A 20,266-nucleotide genomic window follows, 5' to 3' on the forward strand; every position below is an offset into this window, starting at 1 on the left:
TATTTCGCTACTTAAATGGTAATTTTATTTGAATCAAACTGAGCTCTTGATATTGCATGCATCATTCAGGAAGGGGAAGGTTTTGCTTTGGAGTAAACCACCATGGATTCCGCAGAGTACTGTAAGACGGAAAATACTGAAACGCTTCGGGTTCCAAAGGAAGAATGTAAGGAAGAAGGAGATGCTGAAACCCTTCTGGTTCCGAAAGAGGAATGCGAGGACGGAGATATTGAAACCCTTGTTCCGAAGGAGGAATTCAAAGCAGGAGATATTGAAGTCGTTAGGGTTTTGAAAGAGGAGGGTGAGAGTGAGAAGATTGAAAAACAGGGACAGGATCTGGTGGGGAGATTTGTGCAGAAGGATTTTAAGGATTACGGCCTGTTTATCGGGAAGGTTGTGTCGTATCATCCAACCCAGGGTTTTTACAGAGTGAAGTACGAGGATGGGGATCGAGAGGATTTGGAGCTTCACGAGCTGAGAGATATTTTGCTCGAAGATGGTGATTTGGCGGGGGAATTGGATGGTAGGAAGCAGAAATTGGAGAAATTGTTGCAGCAGGAATCACGGAAGCGGTCTCGCACCGGTCAGTTTCAAAAACATCGGCAGCGGCCAGGTAAAAGAGAGAGAGCCCAGAATGGAACTGATAAGGGATCGGGTAGTGATTTCAGCCCCTTGAGGGAAGTCGGGCAATGCGCAGTCGATGGCAACAATCCTTGTAAAGTTGAAGTTGGGCAGGTGGAGAGAGTCAGGGAAGCAGAAGCAAAAGGAAGCACAGAAGCAAGAAAACGCACAGACAATACGGAGGAAGAAGCAGGAAAAAACATAGAGAATACGGAGGCAGGAGCAGAGAAAAACATACCGGCAGCAGAGAATGTAAAGATGGAAACTGATGGTGCAGTTGTAGGCTTGGGGTGTGAGCTGCAAGGCAGGGAAATTGATTGTGCAGTCAAAAGCTCAGAATTTGAGTGGCAGGGTATGGAAACTGATGACGCAGCTAAAGGCGCAGAGTCTAAGCGGCAGCAGAGGCAAACTAATGGTGCAGTCAAAGGCACGGATTTTAAGTGTGAAGGCAGGGAATCTGACGGTGCAGTGAAATGTTTGGAGTGTAATCTGCAGGGCAGGGAAACATATTGTGCAGTTGATGGCTCGGAGCGTAATCAGCGAGGCATGGGAACATCTGCTGCAGTTGAAGACTTGGACTGTAAGCGGCAGGGGAATGAAACTGATGGTGTGGTTGAAGTTCCAGTGTGTATGCGGCAAGGAAGAGGTAAAAGAAAAGGAATTTGGGATGATCGAAGGGATCCCCGACAAAAGAGACAGCGGCAATGCAAATCCTCCTTGGATGGAAGTCCTGCGGTATCTTCTAAGCTAGCTCGGCAATCCCAGCAGCGGAGACAAGGTAATTCTGGGGCTGAGAAGGTTGCATTCTCTTCAGAAGACAATTCGTGTGAACAGAAATCAGAGCTCAGTGAAGCCAGGGAATCTGCTTCGAAGAATCAGGAGCTACTTCAACCACCACGGCGCCGTGGGAGGGGAAAGTCTAGAAATGGGTCTAGTGGTTCTTCTCTGAAGAACGAAGTAGGCATAGAACATCCAGGATCTAGTTTACCAATAAAATTGCCATATCAAACTGCAGTTTCTCTTGATCAGCAGAAAAAGAGACCCCAGAGGAATAGTGCTCGTAACACATCTGTACATATCATTAGTCAAGAGAGTGATTCTGATATCGAGAAAGATAATGCTTGTTCAGAAGAGAGCTTCCGTCTCAGTAACGAAGATACATATTCTAGCAGTGATGCTTCTGATACTGAAGATTCAGGCCAAATCTTGCTATTATCAAAATCAAATGATTTTCCTCTGCCTCCATTGAAACCTTTGCCTCAATCTTCAGGAGATCTCCCTGTACCAGAGAGTTCAATTCCTGACCTGTTTTCTGTGTATAGCTGTCTCAGAAGGTTCAGCAATTTGTTATTTTTAAGTCCCTTCAGTCTTGATGATTTCGTGGGAGCTTTAAACTATAGGTCTGCAAATACACTTATGGACAGTGTGCACATTTGTCTTCTAAAGGCTGTGAGGCGTCACCTAGAAACACTTTCAGCTGAGGGCAATGAGAAGGCATCAAAATGTTTTAGGTATATTTTATTTTTAGCTTTCAATCTTCACTCTTCATTATCTTGTCAATTACCCCAGTTACTAAATATCAGCCTCAAACTAGATATTCAGCTGAATGTTTAATGTATTAAACAAAACGCAGGAAATGGGACTGGATTGTGGTCAACCCCTGTTCAATGGCTGTTTATGATTCTGTGAGGTGTCAACTTATTTTGGCCACACCACCCATGCCACCCCAAGGAAAAACCAAAACCAAAAGACAAAAGATAGAAAACAAACATACCCAAACTTCAGGTCCATCATCAGTTGTCTTGGGATCCATTTTACTCGATTTTTGAATTTGGGATTCTGATATTGCTTTCCTTTTCAAAACTCCATCATGTTTGAAATATATAGGTTTTTTCCTGCTGAACTTATTTTGAATTTTCTGCTTTTGGTAATATTTTATGTAGGCTGCCATTAAACCATGCTTATACGACGTTTTGTTACCTTTATACACATGCTACAAGTGACTGCTGATTGCCTGTGCTTGGTAACTAGTCCCTGACGAAAACATTACTGTCTTCAATTTATTTTTGCAGGCAACTTGATTGGAATTTCCTAGAGGCAGTAACATGGCCAGTTTATTTGGTAGAATATCTTTCAGCTCAGGGTTTCAGTAGTCGGTTGGGACAGAACATTTTGGATCTGAAACTTTTGCATTGCGAGTATTATACCATATTGCCTTCCACAAAGCTAAAAATTTTGCAGTTTCTTTGTGATGATATCATGGAGGCTGAGGAAGTTCGAACAGAGATCAACATGCGAGTAAACTTTGAACAAGATACAGATGGAGATACAAAAATGAACCTTTCTTCTGGTGCAACTGGATTGATTGCAAGAAATCCATGCTATTCGAAAAGAAAGAGGGTTTCTTGTACCAAAGCAGATGGGCAGAGGAGGTCCAATTTAAGACAAGTGACACTCGAGAAGACAAATTTTCATTCAGATGGTTCAATCTCAGAGAACAAGCACAGTTGCTCTAAGAATGGACAAACTGAGTTTATGAGTCCTGTGATGGATGATGTAGAGGATTTCAATAGTGATGAATGCTGCCTATGTGGAATGGATGGGAATTTGATTTGTTGTGATGGTTGCCCTTCAGCATATCATTTTCGATGTGTTGGACTTTCCAAAGCTCATTTACCTGAAGGGGAATGGTATTGTCCAGAGTGTGCTGTAGAGAAAATTGATGCCCTGGGATCTAGAGCATCGAAGTCATTGAATGGAGCTGAGATATTTGGTATTGATCCATATGGGCGTGTCTTCTTTGGCACTTGTGGCTACCTACTGGTGTAAGTCAAACTTGTTAGTGAAGTGTTTGGAGTAACATGATGTGAACTGTATATTTTAGGATTAATGATATTCGCTAATTTCAAGAGTATTTTTGGTGCAATTTTTCATATCGCCTACATAGGATAACCTCCCTTGGGGTTCATTTGATCTAGTTTTTGCATTTGACCCTTGGCTAGTTTGCAGGAAAATTTTTCTTTACACATGTGGTTTGTTTTTTCAAATTTGCTTATATTTGAATGTTTTGTTTGGACATGTTGCTGCAGGTCTGACTCTGCATCAAATCCAACTGCCACATACAGGTATTACAACAAAAGGGATTTGACAAAAGTCATGGAGACATTAGAATTATCAGGTCCTTTTTATGATGACATTAAAAACTCAATACTACAGTACTGGGGTGTTGCAGAAGGCAAACAAGATTCAGTTTTCCTGCAAAGGACAGATATGACTTCTGGCAATAGCCCAATAGACTTGTCATGTCTGTCTATCTCTGAGCATCTGGTTGAAGATGTTAGTGCATCAGGTCTTCTAAGTGTGAGCTCTGAAAGAAAACCAGAAAAGGATTGTAGTGTTCATGATCATGAGGGTTTACATGTTTCAGACACTACACATTATGACAGAAAAAATGAATTGTTGGTAATTGATCCTAGTAATTTCAAAGAAACTAAGATCAGATCTTCTCAAGAGGCTACAGGAGTTGTTCCAAACAGCTCAGTGGGTGCGAATTCACAAGAATGTGGGAATGCTTTAGAACAACAGATTGATCTTGACACTGATAGCACTGCTATGCAGATGGATTTTCTTAAGAGCAGTCCCATACCCGGGCAGCAACAAGCAAAAGAGGAAACCAGTGATAGGACAGGTGTTCAAGAGGATGGGAGTATATTGAACGTGTGTGTTGTCCATAAGCAAACTGATGACATTGGCAAAGCAGCTGTGAAGATGGATTTGGGTACTAACAGGTTGGTTTATAAAGCAAGCTTCAAACCAAATGCATACATCAATTATTATGTTCTAGGTGATATTGCTGCATCTGCAGCTGCTAATCTAGCGTCCATCTCAGTTGAAGACAACAGATTAGTGAATAAGCGGGGATCTTTTAAAAAGACTCTTTCAGCAACAATCTCAGAACAAGTAAAACTATTTTCAAAGGCAGCTGTTCAATTTTGTTGGCCAAGTAATAAGAAGAAATCAATGGAACCACCAAAGGAAAGATGTGGGTGGTGCGCTTCATGTAAATCAACTGCAAGTTGTCGCAGAGCCTGCTTACTGAATTTGGCTGCATGTAATGTTATGGCAGGTGCTGCAAATGTACCTGGCGGTCTTCGTCCAACAAAGAATGGAGAGGGTCATCTTCCCGCAGTTGCTGCATATATACTATACATTGAAGATTGCTTACGTGGTTTAGTGGTTGGCCCATGGGAGAATCTGGACTACAGAAAACATTGGCGCAAGCGCCTTGAGCAAGCTTCAACTGCAAAAGAAATCAGGGCATCTTTATTAGAAGTAAGTTTCCAACAATAGGATAAGATAAAGTGATTCCTTTAATTTCCAACGGAGGACCACAAAAAGTAGTTTAATGGGGACTAAGATATACAATCTGTGTAGTACAAAGTGGGAGTGCAAAAACAATCATGATATCTAATCTGTTGTCAACAAGAAAAGATCTAATCTGAGAATCAAGACATAAATAGCTAGGAAACTAGTCCAAGAAAGAAAAGGATAGAGACATGAATAATTAGGTAAAACTGAGTTCTAAAATCGTTGTAATGAAGGTAATGCATCGGTTAGCTATTTGATGTGGCAATGGTGGCATAAACTGGATACCTCTGCTGGGCCCTCAGATCTTCCTAGAAGCCTTCATTCCAATACGACAAGGAGCCTATGTGGTGCTGGTTTAGAGAACAGAGCTGGATGGTCCTTGTTGTAATATAGTACCCAACTGAGTGTCAGTGGGATGCCTTGTTCCCTTGGTCCCTGAGAGTGGAGGAAAGAAGGAATTTATTGTTGGAGCCTTGGCAGAAAAGCCTTGAAGTAAACAGTGCCTGAGAGAACATGCCTACCTAATGTACAATGCCATGCTGATCATAATATTTGAAGAAGGTTGATAAGGACTGCTTTGAACCTCTGTAGCAGCTGTAAAATCTCCCTCTTATCTCATACTAGATAGGATACATAAAGATAGAGTACTACTTGGTCTGAACCTCACCCAAAAGGTAACAGAACTATTGAAGGAGCAAAGCAAACTTCAAACCAAATCTTTGATGAAGAAAAGGGAACACAAATGCTTGATTTTTCCAGTGCATAACACCAATTCTTTTCCAAGGAACACCTCCTGGGGAAACCCAAGTGATTCATCCCCATATTTGTAGATGACATGTCTAGTAAACCTGTCGGTGTAGGCTAGTGCAACTCACCCAGGTGGATTTCAACAGGACACTTGCTGGCACTAAACTAGTATAATGCCCAATAACTTTGGCGATAACTGGTTGAGCTAACCCCTTGGAGTGAGTCTGTGCACTATATGTAGAACAGATAAGAATTTTCACTCAGCGCAGAAAGTGTTCTAAAAACAAACATTTCTTTGGCTGATATCTTCTTAATAAGTCAAATTTTCTTGCAGTCTGTTTATCTGGGAAAAAATGTGCTTTATTTGCTAATATTTTTGCATTTTATGTTTTATTTGATAGCATACTGTTTGAATATGGGAACTGTGTATCCTGTAATTGTCAATGTAAAGGAAGAGTGAATATCCTGGGTGTTTGACTTTTGTTTCTCAGCTTGAAAAGAACATTCGGCTCAATGCACTAGCAGCAGGTTGGACTAAACATGTAGATGATTGGTCCCCTCAAGTTTCTGCTGGTCATATAGGCACAAGTTCTGCTGTCTCAGCTGCAAAACGGGGAGGTAGTGGAAAACGACCTCAGAAAAACAGTGCCCCCATAGTGATGGCTGCTCCAGATGCCAGAGCTTCAAAGATTTTTTATTGGTGTAAACATGGAAGGCTCTCCACCCAAGTACTTCAGTTACCGTGTGCAATAGCAAAGCAAGCTGGACGCCAAGGTGTGTGCTCTTCTGCACATTGATTAATACATACCAATTGACATTGATAATATCATCTCATCTCACTCTGATGTTACCACAATTTGTTTCATTCCAGGTGGATTAAGGAGAATACCTGGAATTCTATATGCAGAAGGCAGTGATATCCCTAAAAGAAGTAGACAATATACTTGGAGGGCAGATGTTGAAAGGTCTAGGACTGTGTCGGAGCTTGCACTTCAGGTTTGTCTGTATTTTTGTAATATTTGGTTGCTCTAAAAAACCTGACATTTACATGGAATTATTTCATTTTTAACTTGCTGGACACATTTGCAGGTTAGGTATCTTGATGCTTATATCAAATGGAAGGATCTTGTATATCCACAAGATCATTGTCCTGATGGTAAGGCTGTGGACAAAGAGAGTGCTTCATTCAGGAATGCTACCTTTTGTGGGAAAAGATATGAAGGTGGTGAGTTCAAATATTTATTGGACTTTGGAAACCAGAAAGAGATTCCTATCTCTGCTGTCAGACATGGTAGAAAAACTGAAGAGACTGAAGGCAGTGGAAACAAATGCTGGTTGGGAGAGTCCCATGTTCCTTTGTATCTATTGAAAGCCTTTGAAGATAGACTTCTCCAGGATAATGGTTCTAAACAAGTTTGGAAGGTTCAGAATAGGCTGATGAAAGGAAGTAGAAAAAAGAATATATTTGCATTCCTTTTATCTAAGGAAGCAATGAATGAAAAGTGTTCGTGTGCCCACTGTGGGATGGATATATTGGTCAGGTACATTTTTTTGCTCTTCTAGTGATACCTTTTTCTTCAAAATACCACATCCAGACTATATGCATAGAAATATATCACATTTAATGTTATTTAACTTATGTTTGTGTCATTGGAGAACAACCACAAGATTTGGGTATCAAGAAATTCATATTTTTGGTATTTGTCTCCTACCTCTTGTCAGCATGGTTGCCAGGTTGTAGAAATAACTAATTTCATGTAGCCGAGATTGCTTGATACTACATGGATACTTTTTCATTTTGAGTATTTTTTAATTTAATTGTATCTGTATCCGCTTTTATCTGTGCCGTTTATAAAGGATAGATTAAGTAACCCTTGTAATCAATATCTATTTTATATGCTCAGTTGAAACTTACCTTTTGACTGTCAGGACTCAGCATTAATAGGTTATTATTGAAAGTCTTAGAGGGAAAGAGAACATTATTCTGCTCTGAGGAAAATGGTTAAGAAAGTTTTAGTACCAGTTGAGATATTAAATTAGCAGTTTGTATTAGTCTTAGTAAATTCCTGAAGTCTCCTTTAACAACTTATGTTCTGCCCCCTTGTGTAGCACCTGGAGGCCACTGTGGTTCTCTATCCAAGCCACCATTGGTATATAGGTCATTCTATAGAGGGCATCGTCAGAGAGGTTGTTGGGGTGGGCAGCCATTCCTAGATCTGATGATTTTAGTGACTGATCTTCCTTTGTTACAGCTTATCTTCTATTTGTGTTTGCAACTTTGTACCCAATATCTGGCTCAATTTGATATATGGTACCTTCATTTTGTTCTCTTAGCATCTGATTTTCAATTGTGTTTTTAGGAGATGACTTTTGCACTCCCCTTATTGCCTTTTTGATATGTTGTAATTTACAGTTCCTTTGACCTGTTTCATTCATCAGTGGACATTAATATAATTTCATTTCATTTGAGTTTGACTGTTCTAATTATCTCTATTATAATTTATAATGCTACTTGTATAAGAAATGCTTTTAAAATTCAAGGTGGAAGGTTTTTACTTAGTTATTTCATGCATCACATTCATTTTTTCTAACATGTTATGTATGGGTGTTTTTCAGGAAAGCTGTCAAGTGTAATTTCTGTGAAGGTAAGAATGATTATTCAACTTTTTTTAATTGGAATAGCATTCCGAACTCTCTTTAATTTGCTGCCTGAACAATTATATGTCACATACTGCCCTTGATTAGCCATTATCAAAGATTAGTTTGGGCCTTAGTTTAGTCAAAGACCATTTTTTTTAGAATAGGCTTATTTATGTGGATTTTTGCCGGTGGAACTCTTTATGAGCATTGTTTTTATTAAGTAATCTGGAAATGGAATATCACTGTTTCATGCTTTAATGGTTTGGATAGCGAATATCCTCCTGTTGTCTATGAGAGAGTTGATCATGTAATTTGATCTGTCTAGATATGATAATTTGAAAAAGGTGTTTAGTTATATGATGTCATTCTCATAACATCCACTGCATTGTTTCAGGTTCTTTTCATCAGGGATGCACAGTAACTTCTGATTGGCTAGATAGATCTGAGTGCAATTTTACATGTTATAAGTGCCACAATTTCAGGCTGACTGAGAAAAGAGATAATATTCTTAAGGCAACATTAAAGAAAAGTATTGCACCTTTACTTATTAATAAGCAAGTACAAGATGTTCGCTTGCCTTTGAAGTACAAAGTGGAGGAGCACAAAGGGAGCTCTGCTCAGTCATTTGATGCGAACACCACAGTACAGAATTATCCTTGCGTGGATAGTTTTTTGGTACAGAGAAAGAAACCCAATGGCTTGACCTATCAGAATGGGCTTTTATGGAAGAAGAGTCCAAATGATGAATTAGGGAAGGAATTTAGGAAGAGGAAGCTTCTGCTTCCATGCCAGAACAGCATGGGTTCTGTAGAAGGCCCTAGATGCTTTCTTTGTCGTGAGTCCTACAACCCGAAGCTTATCTATGTTGGATGTGAACACTGCAAAGGTACTGTGAGAATTCACTTTTTATTTCTGTCTATTTTAATATTTTTATTCACTGCAAATATCCAGGAAGCCTATGTCCATATTTTTTAAGGTATATTTTGATAGTGCATGTCAAAAAAAGTTATAGTCAGTTTTTTGTGAAAGAATCTTTCTTTCTAAAGAGGTAAGTAAAAGTTTAGGTGGTTTTCATTCATTACATACTTAATATAGTGTACCAAAATAATGCATTTCATCCAATAGCAAGAGATATCCTTGAAGGGTAGGTTTATCTCTAATCCTAAATCAGGTCATATTCCTTACATATTCAGGTAGATAAAAAATAATTCCTTGGCCAGTTGGATAATGTTACTTTTATACATGTTTTAGACAGATATATAAAGATATAATTTCTTATCAATTACTTGATTGACAACATATTCTTACTTGACATGAAATGACTCAAAGATCACCCAAAAAGATATACATGCCTTAGGTAGTGTATTATTCATCTAGCCAATGGACAGAGTTAACTTGACCTTCAAGCTATGCCACATGGTTGGGGTTTGAATTTGAGTTTGAAAATGATAAAATTCGATTCAAATTTGAATTATCGATGGGTTTTGGATAAGGTTTGCCATAAGCTTCGTCCATATATATACATAAGATCACTCAAAAGGGTATACATGCCTTAGGTAGTGTATTATTCAACTCATCAATGGACAGAGTTAACTTGACTTTTGAGCTATGCCACATGGTTGGGGTTTGAATTTGAGTTCGACAATGATAAAATTCGATTCAAATTTGAATTTATCAATGGGTTTCGGATAAGGCTTGCCATAAGCTTCGTCCATATATATATATAATATTAATTTATCTTATATACAATATATGATATTTATTAATTTATAATATGTGAGATTAATAAAATTTATAATAATATGAATCCTATTTCTTTTAATTATATTTAAAATCAAATTTGTTAATTTATTGCTTATATAGGATAACTTACCCATGATTGGTAACCCATAACTTGTCTATGATTTTAGACCCGTAACACGTGATTTTAACTTTTCAAGGCCTGGTAGTCTACCCAATCATGAGTCTAAGACTCCTGTATTTCTGCTATTGGGGCTCTCTTCAAGATTTTTCATAGTGACGTGCCAGGATGTCTTTGCCCAGATGCCCATATTTCACTTGCAAGGTGGTGCATAGTTGGCAGTGTTGTCATTGTCATCCTTGTAGGAGATGGAGGTCATTTCCCCACCCCTACATTTGCCGCTCTGACATTTTTGCCATAAGCTTCATCCATATATATATATAATATTAATTTATCTTATATACAATATATGAGATTTATTAATTTATAATATGTGAGATTAATAAAATTTAGAATAATATGAACCTTATTTCTTTTAATTATATTAAATTTTAAATTTGTTAATTTATTGTTTATATAGGATAACTTACGTGCCATGATTGGTAACCCATAACTTGTCTATGGTTTTAGACCCGTAACACGTGATTTTAACTTTTCAAGGCCTGGTAGTCTACCCAATCATGAGTCTAAGACTCGTGTATTTGTGCTATCAGGGCTCTCTTCAAGAATTTTAAAAGTGACATGTGCCAGAAAGTCTTTGCCCAGATGCCCATATTTCACTTGCAAGGTGGTGCATAGTTGGCAATGTTGTCATCCTCGTAGGAGATGGAGGTCATTTCCCCACCCCTGCAGTTGCCGCTCTGACATTTTCTGTGACCAGACTTGAACACAGATAAAGGAAAAAAAGGCTGAATCTGCACAAATTTAAACTAAACAATTTTTTTGAGGTTTGCCAAATTCACAAATTCAACCTTCAGGTCTGGTGAACCCTGTGAGATAGCCTTCTAGTAGGTGAAACCAAGTTCAAGTTCGTTCCATACATTAGTTGAATATTGTGTGCCAGGGTTTACACAATTACTCCTTCAAATAAAACTCCTGGTACTTGTGCCGTGACTTGAAATATTCAATTTCTTCCATTACTGATAGAAGATCCCTTTTTAAAAGTTCAATATCTGGGACCTTTCAACAATAAATGAGTTAATAACGCAGCATCTCCAGCTCTTGCGGTCACTTCCCGAGTCTAGAAAACCCACCTAAAAATTGGCATTGTTGGTGGACCTGCCCTCTGTGAGAGTTACTTGTTGCAAGTGGTTCTCAGGCCTAGACCTTTCAAAGTATGGAGAAACTTGCTGCTCCCTACAAGGGGATTGACATCTGTCAGTATCAACCATGGGGGTTTTACACTTTGTGCACAGTGCAAAATTCTTACAGACATCTGTGAGAAGTCCTTTGCCTATATCTCATGGAATCAAAAAAGGATATTGAGACCCTGCTATGATCTACCCCTTCACCATGCATAGAGAAGCTACAGAATGGCTGCGTTGAAGGTCCTCTTTCATGATGGTCTTTGTCAGTGAGCCCAACTGTTGCATGGCATGTTGTGGGCCACTTTGGAAGTTACCTGTTGCAAGTCGTCCTGAGGCTTAGGCCGTTCAAAGGGTGGAGAAATTGGCTACTCCCCACAAGATTATTGACATCTATCAACCCTGAGGGGATTTGAATTTTGCACTTTGTGCACAGAAAAAAATCTTACAAACATCTGTGAGAAGTCCTTTGCTTAGAATCATGGAATCAAAAAAAGATGCCGAGGCCCTGCTTTGTTCTCCTCCTTCACCATGCATAAAGAAGTTACAGAATGGCAGGGCTTGAAATCCTCTTTTTATGATGTTCTTTGTTTTGGCTGTTTCATGGCATTTTGTAGTCCGCTTTGTTGAAGGAATATATATATATATATATATATACTGAATTAACATAGATGAATAAGGCTCCTGTGACTTGAGATATTCAATTTATTCCATTACCGAAAGATGACCCTTTCAGTATCTGGGGTCGTCCTTTCAACAATAAATGAGCTAATAACGCCAGTATTTCCAGCTCTTCTTATTGATTCTTGGAAACCCATCTAAAAAGTGGCAATGTTGGTAGACCTCCCCTCCGTGAGAGTTACTTGTTGCAACTTGCAAGTGGCCCACAGGAGGATGGAGAAATTGGTTGGTCCCTACAAGGGGATTGACATCCATCAGCATCAACCACGGGGGTTTGGAAGTTACCTGTTGCAAGTGGTCCTGAGGCGTAGACCTTTTAAAGGGTGGAGAAATTGACTGCTCCCCATAAGATTATTGACATTTATCAATCCTGAGGGCTTTTTGCACTTTAAAATCTTAAAAACATCTGTGAGAAGTCCTTCGCTTAGAATCATGGAATCGAACTAAGATGCCGAGGCCCTGCGTTGATCTCCTCCTTCACCATGCATAAAGAAGCTAGAGAATGGCAGGGCTGTTTCATGGCATTTCGTAGGCTGCTTTGTTGAATGAAAATATATTTATACTGAAGCAACATAGATAAATACTGGAATAATTATAGTGTTTTTGATAAATTTTTAGATTGCTATTTTCCATCATTTCAATATTATTATTAAATAACCTTATATAACCATTTTTTGTGTCTTTTGCAGAATGGTTTCATGGAGATGCGTTTGGACTAAATTTGGAGAATATTGTTCAATTGGGTGGATTCAAGTGTCACAGATGTCGAAAGAAGAGTGGACCAGTGTGTCCACATGCTGGAAGGGATTCCTTTGTCAAGAGAAGAAAGCTGCCAGTCAAAAGATCCCAAAAGAATGTTAATAGGGATCATTTTGAGAATTTCAGTAAAGTAGACAGTAAGCCTTTGGCTGTAATTCATGGCAAGCCTGGACATGCTTCAAATGAACTTCCGACAATATTAGATTGTGCAGAACAGAAGTTTGCAATGGTCAAATTGGAACCTGGTTTGGAGCATTCTTGTCAGGTTTCCCTATCAAGTGACCACCAGTACATTGCAGAATCAAAAACATGCCAGCAGTCAGAATATAGTCCTCTAGTTGGTGCAGAAGATTTGTCTCCTCACCAGTACATTGAAGAATCAAAAACATGCAAGCAATCAGAATGTAGTCCTCTAGTTGGTGCAGAAGATTTGTCTCCTCACCAGTACATTGCAGAATCAAAAACATGCAAGCAATCAGAATGTAGTCCTATAGTTGGTGCAGAAGATTTGTCTCCTCAAGTAGACTGGGAATTTTCTGTTAATGATTGTCTCCGTGATGATCAACAAATTGAGTTTAAAGAACCATCGTTTGAATGTATGGAACCTTATTCCGAGAATGAACCATTGTTTTCCTTTACAGAATTGCTGGCATCCGAGGATGATCAAGTGGAAGATGTTGTTGATTTGTCTCAAGGAATTATTGATAATTCATCTCATAACTTATCCAATAAAGAAATAGGTATATGTTCTCAGTCTCTGGGAGTTAAACCTCAAGGTTTTCCTTACAATGGGCTCATCATTCCATCAAACACTGTAGATAACATGGTCTCTGAGCTACCAAATGAATTTTCACAAGAAAATCTTATGGGTTTTCAATTGCATGGAACAGCCAATAAAGTAATCTCAGAGGAAAATAAATATGATGCCACAGGTAACACTGTAAGCTTGGAGGAATTTCAAATGCATGGCACAGCCAATGGACTAGTCCCAGAGGAAATAGGTAAACTATGTAAAGCCTGCAGACTCACAGTATTGCCTTCTGACTATCAGTGCAAAGGTTGTGGGATGGTCATTCATCACCATTGTTATGAATGGCAGCCCCTGGGGGCATTGACTTCATTAGGGTGGACATGTGATAGTTGCCAGGGTGGTTTGATCCAAGAGAAAGGCTATTACTTATAAAAGCTGCACTGTAATCAAGCTGTTTCTATGTTTGGGAAATTACCGGTAATTTTTTGGTCCAGTAGCATTATCCTCTTTTGGATTGGAAGTGCAGATTTTATCCCTTATCTTGCAGCTCTCCTTTCAAGTAGGTGCCTCAATATAATATGGCATGTGACTGTTTTCTTGACCCTCAGCTTCAGTACTTTCCATGAATTTTGGCATGGCTGGAGAATGGTGAAATTTCTGTGTTGTCATCTGCAGTATAATAATGTATTGTCCCTCCAGATACAATGCCTTTCAGATGGAAGCTTGAATTTGTGCCATAGAAAATGATTTCACTCATATTTTTCAGAGTTTTGCCAGTGATTTATGTTGGGTTGGATTCTGCCAGAACTGTAAAAAGAGAGCTTTTGGAATTGTGCCGGTTAATAGCAGAGTCCGGACTTATTTTAGAGCTGCTGGAGTTTTGTGGTTATTCCAAAAGGTGAGTTGGAAGCTGGTCTTGAATGTTATTTGCACTGCAGATTGGTGATGCCTCTTCCTACATAGTCTTGATTCAAAATTCAATGTTTGAAAATTGATTTGGTATTAGCTTTACTGTTTGAAAATGTTACACAATCTTGTTGATATCATTACTTGAAAATTATTTGGGTTACATTGGTGGGAACTTGCAAATTTTGTGGTTTCATGTGTCATTTGGTCAGTTATACTGAACATTTTTGTATAGGTTTTCTGGCATAGACATTATTTAGCATTGTCTTTAAAGTTAATTTTGAAGGGAAAATTAATTAAATCTAGTATGTTCTCCAAATTGCATTCAGTTGTTCCTAAAATTACATTCACATAGTCTTGGTATAATGCCTCTGTGGTGTTCAGGTTTCCCCTATTGGGAGTGGCATGATGCATATTCAACTCATAATCTTTCCCCTATTGTTTTGTTATTGTTGGTGTGGAATGTGGATATTACCTGCAGGTTGCAAGCATATTTAACCAGAAATGTTTATCATAGTTGCAATCACATTTTACCATAAATGTTTCTCATATTAACTTGCAAGTTGTGTTCATAGTCGTTATGCATTAGTGAGATAAAAGTTCTAGATAAGGGTTCAAAGTCATCAGTTCAAGTTGCCTGCAACCATAAATGTTCTTTGTAGCTAAACATAGCTATATTGACCATACATATACAAAATTACAAGTTGAAATCCTTGAATAAATGCTCCCTAAGGTCAGGCTTTTTATTTTGAAGTTATGTGTGTGTTTTTTTTTTGGTTATTGTCTTTTTAATTTTAATTTTAATTTTAATTTTTCTGTTTAGACTACAAAAAATTAACCTGGCATCTTTTTTTAGCCATGGATAATTCATTATATTTCTCTATTGACCGATTTGGAAATCTGTTTAATTTTGTCTTTGGATCCAGTTATACGTTAAATATTTCTAAATACTTGGTTCTAATTTATTATTATTATTCAGAGTCAACAACTTAAATTTAGATGGACCATCTCTAATTACTTCTAATTACCTCATAACAAAAGTGTAATACAAAAGATGGTTGGCATTTTTGGATTTCATGGTAACTTGGCTGCAAACCAGATAGCCACACTACATTAAATATATACGTTATTTATCATGAACTTTTTTTCAGTAATAGTGCCTTTTTCTTCATTAAATTAATCTTGAAAAATTGTGCCCCTGCTATTTGGGCTGAATCTTTTGCAGTTGACTGACAAATTGAATAAATGCTAAAATCAGGAGAGGTATAGGGTTACATAAAATATCAAATCCTGCATCTTGTCAGATGTCATGCTTATATCACTTACATAATTGGTTGTCTACACCTTGGTGGGGTGGGAATTTGGATGTTCCATTTATGGATTATCATTGATCACTCACTGTTTGAATGAGTTTCGTTGTTTCTTTTATTTTTTTTTGCAATATGATTGGATTTAACACTGGAGTCTGAAGTACATGGGTAGTCTGAGATCTGGATCCCATAAGATTCTTGAAATTGGGAAATGTCTCCTAGGAGTGGGAAATGCTTCCCATAATGTGTTTTGGAAACGCTTTCTGTGGCTTGGGAATGTTTCAAGTGGCTTGTGTGACAAAGAAAAACATTAAAAATGTGAAAACAAATAAAAGGGTCGTGCTGCCTATTATTCTAGTATGTTATATTTGGTTCTTGACCCCCTATAATCTAGATTTAAATCCATATTATTATCTCTTCCATACTTTCGAAGCACTATCAAACATGCTTTCAGACACAAATGCACTATAGTGGCCCCCCTTGGAATTAGTGAAGGGGTTTAATTTTGCAACCCAATTTTAGTATGCACATTCCTTGTGATTATAGGTGCCATTTGTATTCACTGATAATCATTGACTTGTTAAAGAAACAAACTCTTTCCATATTTTGTAATTTAGCTTTGGAGTTGAGGGGGATATACGAACAAATGATTTTCATTTTTTATTCTGTTTGAGAATGCATAATTTAATCATGAATGTGTGGCTGGGGACTGTTACTCACCAAAATGCGTAACCCCATAGGAGAACTTTTCTCTTACATTTCTACTTATAGTATTTTTCAGTTACATTACCACGGGTCAATTCCATGGGTGAATGAATACCATGGGTGGATGTCACAATACCACGGGTCAATTCCCTGGGTGAATGAATACCGTGGGTGGATGTTATAATATCACGGGTCAATTCCATGGGTGAATGAATACCATGGGTGGATGTCACAATACCATGGGCAAATACTGGGTGGATGTCACTTACAATACCATGGGTGGATGAATACCATGGGTTGATGCCATTAAACAAGAACGCAACAGATTACAGATATAACCATAAATACAGAGATGCAACGGAAATAATACTTCATTTCATTAATGTAAAATACTGAAATATGCTTGCAAAAAAAATGGAAATAAACCAGCTAGGGCGATGGTAGCTTATCTCTGAGAAGAGATGTGGCAGCTACATGACTCTGAACTGTGTTACAATGAGGTTTGAAGGCCTATTTATTGTTGAAAAACAATGGAAAACCCTAAACATCCAAAAACCTAACCCTAGAAGATGAAACATCAAACTGTGGGCCCCGTTTTGGTAAATTGGTACATCAACTTCCCGGGGTCGTAACTTTGGCATACGATCTTCGTTTGACGCGCACAATATCTCGTTAGAAATATCTATCTGAGAACTACAACTTTGGGAAGAGCATCATCGGTCTATGGACTCACGTTGCTCCCATTTTTCCCAAAAAAACGTCATTTAGGGCCTCAAAACAACTTTGGAAGTTCAGGACTTGGAAAACTACTAAAAATAATAAACTGTGCTACAATTAAGGAAACTGAAAAGCTGAAAGAGAGTTGTGGGGGTCTAAGTGGGATAGGTGGGTGGCCGCCAACATCCACCTGGATCTATAGCCAGCCAACCAACAACCCTTGGTAGCCACTATTTGACGATGATATGCCATGTGCCTCTCACCATCCAAAGTTACCACTTGGATGAAGGTGGGCTATTATTCAAAAGGTACTTTGATCATTTTGTAATCGAGTGTTTAAATTTGTTTGTTTTGGGCATTTAGTATGGATAAAAGGGTGATCTAGAAGATTGATCGATCTTGACTGTAAATCTGTTCTTTCACCTTACCAGGGGGGTTAATCTTTAGCCCTAGTCTAATGGGACCTCTCTTGAGGCCTTTGGGTTATAGGAGGGGCACTACTTGGAAAACCTAGATTGAGATAGCATGTTCGTTATCCCTTACACCATACTTGACACTTCCCATCACACATTACAAGCCCCATATAACATATCTGTTTTGTATGTATAACTTGTCATTGGTTTTTTGGGATTTGGCACTCATATGTCCACTCTCCTTGATTAGGGTCGGAAAACATTACTTTGGAAGTTGATGCAACTAAAAACATATCATGGCCACAAAAAAGAAGAAGAAGAAAATCAATATGCGGGAAATAAGTTTAGCACGTGGGCAAAAGCCTAGCATGAGCTCGACCCATGAGGTTGCAGAAGCACCATGAGGAGATGAGCTACCAAATCTAGAGGTTGCACTTGATTCATAATGAGTTTTTTGTTTCATGTTTTTTCTGTTGTGCGACCTCCTCTATTTCAACATATTTCTCTTCTTTGTTCCATTGACAAGACCCTTTTTCTCATCACTATCCATCACCCCATAAAGATGCCTCCTCACACAGGTATATGAACCACTATATGGTTTTCCTCCTTGACAACTATGAGGGCACACAAACTTGTAGCGTCCACCACCCTTTCCACCATGTTTGGTCACATAATTCCACAAAGGTGTCAATGCTTTCCTCTCATGCATTTCAATGTCCTCTTCAATCCCTTCCTCCTCATCATACATTGGATCACTCATATGGGTACCACTATCCTCTTCTTCTTCTTCCCTTCCTCCCTAACGCCTTCATGAAAACCAAAAGTGGAATGATACAGATAAGCCAAAAGAACACCATTTTGGAATATGAATATAAAGGGACAACTTGCAATGAAATGAGAAAGACAAAAGAATGGGAAAGTGTAAGAGAGGAAGGAGAAAAAAATACAGACAATGTCAAAAAAATGAGGGAGTTGGGGGTTTGCACTTACCTCTTTAGCTCTTGTAGATGGCATCCCTTCTTTACTTCGCCAAGCTCCTCTAAGCTCTCCTCAAGCCTTTCTTCTCCAAGCTCTCTTCTCCTCTCTTCTCTAATCTCTCTTCTCCTCTCTTCTCCAAGCTCTCTAAATATGCAAGAATGAGGAAGAGAGGGGGAATTGGCTTTTAACCCCATCTATTTTTTCCTTAACTCACCATAAACCCACCCCAACCCAAGTCAGAGCCTAAAAGAAAAAAAATGCTGCCTTTGCAGAACCGCCCGTCGGGCCTCAAAAGCGCTCGAAATATGCCTAGATCCATGCCCGATCTGCCATGGATTCGAGGCATATCCCATTCTGGAATTGCAGATCGGAAATCCAAAACTATGGAACAGGCTTGTGCAGTTTCGAATTTCTAGGAATCAGCCCAATCCAACGAAACCATAGATCTGATTTTCTGATTTGCGAATCACCTTAGGATCTTTACGGGACGTGATTCTGCTCTCGAATTCTTTTTTTTGGGGGGGGGTAGGATTGTGCAACACTGATCCTAGGGCCTTAAAACTATTGCAACAAGAGGGTTGAGGGTCCGATAAGAAGGTTGAGTAGTAGCAGAACTAGGGTAGGCTGGTCATATGTCTGTGAAGGTGGCAGTAGGTTCTGTAAGGGTTGAATTCTAGGACAGAGGGATGATACAACGCTGGTTGAGAAGTATAGGGGATGCTAAGGAGGATTGAATAACAATTAGTGGGTTAAAGGGAGCAACCTGCTAGTGTGGTGTTAAATTGGCAACTAGGGCCAAACTCCATGTGGATCAGCTTATTTATGACAGCTGATATTTTTATTGGATCCCTCTCGTCGAGAGGTGTAGGATTGATCCAAAGATCATCCGATTCCGATAAGTATTTATGGAGATATGAATTTATTTTGTTTATATAATTATTACCAAGCCGACCAGCAACTTGAGTAGGCTCAGAAGCCCAATAGACGTGTCTATTCATCATCTACGTTCTAGTATAAATTGGTGAGGATTTGAAGTCATTTTAACACACATTCTTGGTGTGTTCTCCTCCTCTCCACGTCTTGGGTTTTTGGAGAAGGAGGGACACCTAAAATATACATTTGCTGATGCCCTAGCCGCAGTAGCTGATGCCCTAGCCACAGTTCAGTTGTGCCCTAGCCACAGTGCAGATGATGCCCTAGCCGCAGGCTTATAAGAAGATCTAAATGCAGATAAGAGGAGACTTATGTGCAGCATGAATAAGCCCCTATACTGCTGTCCTAAAGAGGCTCCTATCTGCGGTGCTAAAGAGCCCTATCCACTGTTCCAAAGTGCCCTAACCGCAGGTCAAGAGATGCCCTAAATCCGCAGTCTGTTGAGCCCTTATTCACAGCTAAACAGTGATCCTATTCCACAACAACTGGAGCCTAATACGCAGCTAAGAGGAGGTTCTATACATAGCCAATACGGAGGCCCTAATACGCTGCCTGTAGCAGCCTAAACGCAGTCTACACACAGCATATATATACGCACAGCCTGAAGCACTTGTACACTGTCCACGCTGGAATGAAGACGCAGTCCACCCTTGGTATGACAATCTTCGTATTACATGGATAAGGTATGACTA

The 20,266-nt window shown here is 39.0% G+C and overlaps 1 protein-coding gene across 2 annotated transcripts in view; it reads left to right on the forward strand.

The window, feature by feature from the left end:
- LOC149218378 (DDT domain-containing protein PTM-like) overlaps nucleotides 1–20,266 on the forward strand; it is a 57,639-nt gene that overhangs the window by 297 nt on the left and 37,076 nt on the right. For both annotated transcript variants that reach the window (XM_089383928.1, XM_089383929.1), the window contains exons 2-10: nucleotides 70–2,132; nucleotides 2,694–3,446; nucleotides 3,711–4,953; nucleotides 6,228–6,510; nucleotides 6,608–6,732; nucleotides 6,826–7,277; nucleotides 8,353–8,381; nucleotides 8,771–9,262; nucleotides 12,792–14,510. In XM_089383928.1, coding sequence (XP_089240054.1) covers nucleotides 103–2,132; nucleotides 2,694–3,446; nucleotides 3,711–4,953; nucleotides 6,228–6,510; nucleotides 6,608–6,732; nucleotides 6,826–7,277; nucleotides 8,353–8,381; nucleotides 8,771–9,262; nucleotides 12,792–14,044 — 6,660 coding nt within the window. In that variant the 5' untranslated portion in view covers nucleotides 70–102 and the 3' untranslated portion in view covers nucleotides 14,045–14,510. The remainder of the gene's footprint in view (nucleotides 1–69; nucleotides 2,133–2,693; nucleotides 3,447–3,710; nucleotides 4,954–6,227; nucleotides 6,511–6,607; nucleotides 6,733–6,825; nucleotides 7,278–8,352; nucleotides 8,382–8,770; nucleotides 9,263–12,791; nucleotides 14,511–20,266) is intronic.

This window comes from Pinus tabuliformis, chromosome Q (genome assembly GCF_031772625.1).
Source record: "Pinus tabuliformis cultivar Carrire ecotype Pingquan chromosome Q, CPIR1, whole genome shotgun sequence".
Taxonomy (NCBI): domain Eukaryota; kingdom Viridiplantae; phylum Streptophyta; class Pinopsida; order Pinales; family Pinaceae; genus Pinus; species Pinus tabuliformis.